Source organism: Triticum dicoccoides, chromosome 3A (genome assembly GCF_002162155.2).
Source record: "Triticum dicoccoides isolate Atlit2015 ecotype Zavitan chromosome 3A, WEW_v2.0, whole genome shotgun sequence".
NCBI lineage: Eukaryota > Viridiplantae > Streptophyta > Magnoliopsida > Poales > Poaceae > Triticum > Triticum dicoccoides.
In genome coordinates, this window is record NC_041384.1 from 551,950,305 (window position 1) to 551,957,534 (window position 7,230).

At 51.7% G+C, this 7,230-nt stretch overlaps 2 protein-coding genes across 2 annotated transcripts; one reads left to right on the forward strand and one right to left on the reverse strand.

Moving 5' to 3' along the window:
• Nucleotides 1-4,547: 4,547 nt before the first annotated feature.
• LOC119272102 (putative calcium-binding protein CML23) lies at nt 4,548-5,056 on the reverse strand. Its single transcript, XM_037553686.1, has one exon. It carries the CDS (start codon nt 5,052-5,054, stop codon nt 4,617-4,619), a length of 438 nt encoding a protein of 145 aa, XP_037409583.1. The 5' UTR covers nt 5,055-5,056; the 3' UTR covers nt 4,548-4,616.
• A 462-nt stretch (nt 5,057-5,518) lies between these two features.
• Nucleotides 5,519-6,247, forward strand: LOC119272103 (probable calcium-binding protein CML31). Its single transcript, XM_037553687.1, has one exon. It carries the CDS (start codon nt 5,578-5,580, stop codon nt 6,004-6,006), a length of 429 nt encoding a protein of 142 aa, XP_037409584.1. The 5' UTR covers nt 5,519-5,577; the 3' UTR covers nt 6,007-6,247.
• Nucleotides 6,248-7,230: the final 983 nt, after the last annotated feature.

Below are 7,230 nucleotides of genomic sequence, written 5' to 3' on the forward strand. Positions count from 1 at the left end.
GGAGTTGCATAATCTCGTAGTCATAGGAACATGTATAAGTTATGGAGAAAGCAGTAGTAAACTAAACGATCATCGTGCTAAGCTAACGGATGGGTCAAGTCAATCACATCATTCTCTAATGATGTGATCCCATTTCATCAAATGACAACTCTTTGTCCATGGCTAGGAAACTTAACCATCTTTGATTAACGAGCTAGTCAAGTAGAGGCATACTAGTGACACTATGTTTGTCTATGTATTCACACATGTACTAAGTTTCTGGTTAATACAATTCTAGCATGAATAATAAACATTTATCATGATATAAGGAAATATAAATAACAACTTTATTATTGCCTCTAGGGCATATTTCCTTCACAATGTGGTCTTCCGCATTATGGCCAAGGCTTACACCAATAGGGCGGCCCTCTTGGTAGACACCTTGACACACCCCAATCGATCGACCTTCATCCAAGGCCGTTTCATTATGGATGGGGTGCTTGTGTTTCATGAAGTCCTTCACAAAATCAAAAGCAAACGTAAAAAGCCTATCTTCCTTAAGATCGACTTCCATAAGGCCTACGACATGTTACATTGGCCCTTCCTACGATAATTCCTCCTTCCCAAGGGCTTCGATGACCTCTAGGTGACGCCGCATGCAATTGGTGTCTAGTGGCCGCACCACCGTCAACATTAATGGCGAGGTGGGTCCTTTCTTCCCCACACTTTGTGGGGTTAGGCAGAGGGACCCCTTTATCCCCTTCCTGTTCAACATGGTGGTTGATGCCCTGGCCGCCATTCTGGACTTGGCCAAGGCGGCCAGTCACATCTGTGGCATCGTCCCGCATCTGGTGGCCTTGGAGGGGTCTCCCTCATGCAATATGCGGATGACAAGATTATCATGGTTGAAGGGCCCAACAACGATATAGCCAACCTGAAATTCCTCTTGCTCTGCTTCCAGCAGATGTCGGGTTTAACCATCAACTTCACTAAGAGTGAAGTTATGTCCTTAGTTACTCTGCTGTGGAAAGTCAAAGCATTGCGGACCGTCTCAACCCCCCCCCCCCCGGGGGGGCGGATTTCCCAACCGTATATTTGGGAATCTCCATTAGTGACTCCCGCCTTTCGGTAGCGGATCTTCGGCCATATGTGACCAAGATCTAACATCGGGTGGAGCCTTGGTAGGGCAGGTGGCTCGGACAATCCTGATCAACTCGTCCTTGTCGAGTCTCTCCATGTTTATCATGAGCTTCTATAGCCTCCATGAAACCTTGCATGATGAGATCGCCAAATTCCTATCAAGACTTTTTTGGCAGGCGACGGAAACAACAAAAGCACCACATGGTACGACGGTCGGACATTTGTCGCCCCAAGGACCAGGGCGGTCTTGGCATCATGTCCTCCAAGTGCATGAATATTGCCCTACTATATCGCTAATAATGAGGGCGGGCTCTAGCTGGACATTATCAAGGAGAAGTACCTCCGCAGCCATCCGCTTGCCTTCTGCCAACGCGCGGGAGGGCCACAGTTCTAGGAATCCGTCATCCAGCTCCTTCTAGTGTGGCGCATAGGGTCCTCGATCTCCGTAGGGTCGGGAGCAGTGACCCTCTTTTGGTTCGATTGGTGGGTGTCCGACGAACCCTTTCCGGCTAGATTTCCGGAGCTTTTCTCCATCTGCATGACCCCACTTGTCTCGGTCGAGACTGCCCATATTGACTTAGGGAGCCTCGCCTTCCGACGGGCCTTTGGGCCCATTTAGCAGTTGGTCCGGGATGAGCTCCTAGCTCGTGTCGCCCTCCACACTCCTAGCCTTGCCCCTGACCGGATTAGGTGGTGTCTTGAGCCGAGCGGACGCTTCTCTAATCGATCCCTTTACCATGCCATTGCGGCGTCTCCAGTGTCGGAACACCTATCAGCCGTATGGACAATCCGGCTTCCGCTTAAGATTAGGGTTTTCCTATGGCAATGGATCCGCGGGACGGTACCTTCAGGGGTGGAGGTGCTCAAACGCAATGGCCCAGGGAATGGCAAGTGCCCTCTTTGCGATGTTGAGGAAGGTTCGAATCACATCTTCTTCAAGTGTGTGATGGTTCGTTTCCTTTAGAGTTGTTTCCGGGAAGTGGTAGGTGGCGAGTAGTTTCACTCGAACCTCCCAGAACTCTTTGAAGAGATTCAAGCTTGCTCTACCAGCACGCGTGCGCCACATTAGGTGGCTTGGCGTTGGAGCGCTTATGTGGACTTTGTGGACGCCCGCAACAAGCTTGTTATTGAAGACTCTCCTCTGCATCGCTCTTCTGACGTCATCTACAAACTATGTGGTTTTCTGCAGCCGTGGAAGCCTCTTAGGCGAGGACAGGAGCACGCCGCCATCGACCATGATTGCAGATCTCCGCTCGTTGGCTCGTCGCTTGGCGCCGCCTCCCACCGCAACCAGATTAGGCCCCTATTTGGTCTTTAGAGATTGTTGAGCCGTGCCCTCAGCATTAACCTTGCACTTTTTCGTCCGTTGTTTTTCTGTTTTCTTTCGTACTTTGTTTGTAACTTGTGGTATCGGTGGTGGTATCGGATGTGGCCCATGGAATATATCACGAAAGTCATTTTGAAACAGTCAATCTCTAAATTGCTGGCAGTTGACTCAGATAATTCTCTCATGAGAACTAGTTCAACATTCTTTAACACTTGATTCCCTTTGTCAGACAAACCAAAAACAGACCTAAAGAACTGAACTGAACTTTCGGCTTGTTGATATTCAGGACTATGAATGCCAATTGTGCCACATGGTATGCCAAAAACTTTGTGGATATCCTCTGGCCAGAATTTAATCGATCTATCATGAGATAGCTTGATGCATCTGTTCGGACCATCAACCATGCTCATGATCCATGTGCTAAATTTTAAATTAAGCCTAGGAATAGCCGGGAGACGCAACATGCCACCAAAACCAATTTCTACAACCAGTATGCATTTGGATTCGTTGAATGTAGAGATAAGAGCGCAAACTTTCTGAAGAGAGGTCCTGGATGTTGGGGTCAGCCAAGCGGGGTCAGTGGTGGCAAGGTCCACGCGGGGTGGTGCAGCTCGTCATCTTGGTCCATCGAGTGTGCTGCAAGACAAAAATTTATGGACTATATTATGAGCGAGCGATGGAATCGAAGAAGAGGTTGAAGAATCCAGATAGGGGGGCTTACAAGGGATTTGGGAACCTCACCGGACGGTGACGACCGCGCGTTGCAGGAGCAGACGGCGTGCTTCAGATCCCTCCTACCTGGATGAACCTCACCAGACAAGAGATTGGGGTGGGGGCGCGATTAAGGGGACGAGGAGGAGAGGGGAATGGATCTAGGGTTCTTACTGGAACAGAGCGGCGAGTGAAGAGATGGTAGTTTGGGGAGCAATAGCAGCCGAGAATGTTTTTTTGTCCAGGCGTCCATGAACAGTGAGCACTACCGATATTGCGTTCAGTGCTAATCATGCCCGATTCATCAAGGCGTCGTTTTGTTCTTTGGGACGGCCCGGTAAGAACGTAATCTGCGTGCTTCCCTGTCCTTCTAATTAGCAGTCCACATCAAATAGTTTCATCTAAATGGGAAATCCGGATCTTCATGTGACAATGGATCCGCAGTCGGCTTTCGTCGGGAGTTGAGGTTCGCAAGCGTAATGGTCCGGGCTCTGGCCTCTGCCCCCTTTATGATACCCCCGAGTACTCGAACCACATTTTCTTCTTCTGCGTGTCTGCTCAGTTCGTTTGGAGCTGCTTTAGAGAGGCAGTTGGTGGGGATTGGTGCCACTCCAACTTCCCCGACCTCTTCGCCGAACTACAGGCCTCCCCGCTGCCCTCTCGCCACATTAGGTGGCTTGAGATTGGGGCTCTCGCGTGGACGCTCTGGACGATTTGCAATAAATTTGTGATTCAACGCTCCCCTCTTCGATGTGCTACTGACGCCCTCTTCAAACTGTCTGGTTACTTGCAGCTCTGGCAGCCGCTTAGCCGCCCTCGGGACCGAGACGCCATCTCCGCCTACATCGTCGATCTCCGCTCGATGGCCGTCCGCCTGTCGTCGCCCCGTCCGCCGCCTCCTCCTGAGCCTGATTAGTCGTCTGTTGCTCTCCGGCTCCGGCTCCGGCCTTGGCCCCGACTGAGCCTTGTCTCTTATTTCGTGTGTGTTTTGGGCTTGTTAAGCTGTGTCCTCATCAATACCTTTGGATCTATTATTGTGAGACTTGGATGTATATGTTTTGAACTAGTCCTTGTATGTGCTTTTGGCAGTTTGCTTTATTTATAAAGTTGGGCGAAAGCCTTTTTCGATAATGGGCAGCTACTTTTTGCACCTACACGCAAAGTCAGTCAGGGACAGTTGGGGAGGAGGTGGGTAGGTAAATGGGTATGGGGCAGGGTGCGGGACAGGTGTGGAGGACTGAAATACGAGAACAGCAGCTGCGGAGAGAGTTGCAATACGAAACGCGCGGACAGAACTATACTAATAATAGGCAGGTGCGGATGTGCGGCGAGATTCCGAGGACAGATGTCCCAGGAACCAATGAGTATTTCCCTTTGTATCTGCCGCTAATCGAAGATAGAAAATTTCGAATTAGAATCAATCAACCAGACAAAGTATACAAAGTTCAGTTTTTGTATGTCATGCCATCATCATCATGGTCTTGAACTCGTCGAAGGTGAGGACCCCGTCGCCGTTGAGGTCGAACCGGCGGATCATGGCCTGGCACTCGTCGACGTCCAGGTGCAGCCCCAGCCTGCTCATCATCAGCTTGAGGCTGAGCGGGGTGATGCAGCCCCTCCCTTCCATCTCGTACATCCCGAACGCCTCCCTGCACCTGTCCCCTTCTTCCTCCTGGCCGGCCTCCGCCTCCCGCACCAGCCTCACGAACTCCTCCTCGTCGAGCAGCCCGTCACCGTCGGCGTCCGCGGACGCCATCAGGGCCTGCACCTCCTCGGCCGACATGTCGCCACCCAGCGCCGCCTTCATGCAGAGCCGCAGCTCGGCAGCGGAGATCTTGCCGTTGCCGTCCTGGTCGAACGCCGAGAACACGCGCGTGAACTCACCTGATGCTGCCATGCTGAGTCGCCTGCAAAGATCGGTTTGTCTTTGGGTGCTTGATGCTCAGTTCGTCGCTGGTTTGCTGCTGATTGAGATCGAGCTGTTCCGTGTTGGTATTTATAGCTGAGAATCTTGGCATGGGCAAGCAAATGGGAACGGTGTTTGATCAAGTTCCGCAACTAGCCGATTAGCACGTAGTACCGCATTTCTACGGTGACACCAAGAGCGAGTTAAATTTTAGACCAGGATAAATAAAATGAGTGAAATTCTTTGACGGAATATATAGCACAACTTTGAGGCGAGAACCATGGGTTTTTCAGAACCGCCGTGCCATTTAAAATTGAACTTCAGTTTTGGCCCAGTGAACTTCTTTTGACTGTACTACGGCGCTTCGATGAGTTCAATCTTCAGTGGCACACGTACGCGTTACGCCTACATATAGCGTGCGTGCACACGGACTTCTCATCGCACCATCTCAGCTACTGTCGCTCACACAAGCATCGAGCCGTCCACGCATCAGTCCAACACCAGTTAACTCACCATGGTGCGGATGGCCCGTGCCTTCTCATCCTTCGACCGCGACAGCGACGGCAAGATCTCGGCGGCCGAGCTGCGGCTCTGCGTGGAGGCGACGCTCGGCGACGGCATATCGGCCGAGGACGCCGCGGCGCTCGTGGAGTCGGTGGACGCGGACGGCGACGGGCTGCTCAGCGAGGAGGAGTTCCTGAAGCTGGCGGCCGAGGGGGAGGGGGGAGAAGAGGACCAGAGGCGCAGGGGTCTGTGGGACGCGTTCGGGGTGTACGAGGTGGAGGGGAGAGGGTGCATCACGCCGGCCAGCCTGAGGCGGGCGCTGAGCCGGCTGGGCGCCAGCCGGGACGTCGGCGACTGCCGCGCCATGATCCAGAGGTTCGATCTCAACGGAGTCGGGGTGCTCACCTTCGACGAGTTCGAGACCATGATGGACTCGTAGGGGACTCCGTTGGCGCCAACCGTGTGCGTGCTTGGTATGCCCGGACGTGACGTCTTGCGCCTATGACTATGAGAGAGTCGTGTATGTGTTGTGTCATGTGTGTATCGCGATTTCTTCAAAAATTGAATAAGAGTATAAAATATGCGAGTACTACGCGTGGTACAAGAGTATTGTGCATCCAAACTGTTGGAATGGGTGGCTCCCCTCCATGTCATGGTTAGGGCCTCTTTGATTTGCATGATTGCAGAAGGACAAAAATAGGGAAAAAAAAACAAAAAATTGCAGTTGCATCTTCACTTAGGACATCTCCAATGCCATCCTTGCATCTTCACTTAGGGCATCTTCAATGCCGTCCCTCAAAATGTCCGCATACATCCAGACGGTGTCCAACATCCCTCAAAACACCTGCCTATGTCCAAACCGAACTGCCCGGACGTAGTTTGTCATCCAACCGCACTCCTATTATCCGCGGACACGTCTCGGGCCACTCAAATAGCCCTCTCGGACCACTTTTCTTCCGCTCTACCCCAACCACCCCTTACTCTGCATCCGCACCCTCCTCGTTCGTCATTGCCATTGTACCTCTCCGTCCGTCGCCCAGGCATTACTGGACATCTGCAATCCCCACCATCACGAGCTTGCCCACCTTGGACTACGCCGCTGTCCACACAGGATCCGTACATAGCCAGGTACCCTCGCTCGCTGCCCACATTGTACATGGCGGACACCACGCCAGTCAAATGTCATTGACCTTTTTTAAACCTGTTATTTCCTAGTGTGAGCACCATGGCATGATACTATGTGATGGAGGATAAGTTAATGTGTGATGCGTGATTTATTAAGCCCACCATTCTGCAAGTGGACCATACTTAACCGGGCAATCTTTTTTTTGCAAACCGGTGAAAAAATCAGGCGGTCGAACCAGCCCAACACGCATAATAAAAAGAAAATGGCATGCTTGCAGCAGGAATAGAAGGGAGCTCCTTTTTTTTAATGTTGGTAGTTGATCTACCAAATTCATTGATCAGGAGAAAGAGGGTTGGTTCAGTTTATGAGGGAAACCGGACCCAAAAACCATACAAACGGCGTCTTTCAGCAAACAACACACACACACCCACGAGCCACGGGTCCCTCTGACCGAATCCATCTCCAGGACGATGCCCCCAAGAGAAAACGCGACGCCGAAAGACGCCGCCATCGTCCGATCTAAAACTAGATCAAGGG

Coding starts and splice junctions, on each gene's coding strand:
- LOC119272103 (XM_037553687.1), top strand. CDS start 5,578: ATGGTGCGGATGGCCCGTGCCTTCTCATCCTTCGACCGCGACAGCGAC.
- LOC119272102 (XM_037553686.1), bottom strand. CDS start 5,054: ATGGCAGCATCAGGTGAGTTCACGCGCGTGTTCTCGGCGTTCGACCAG.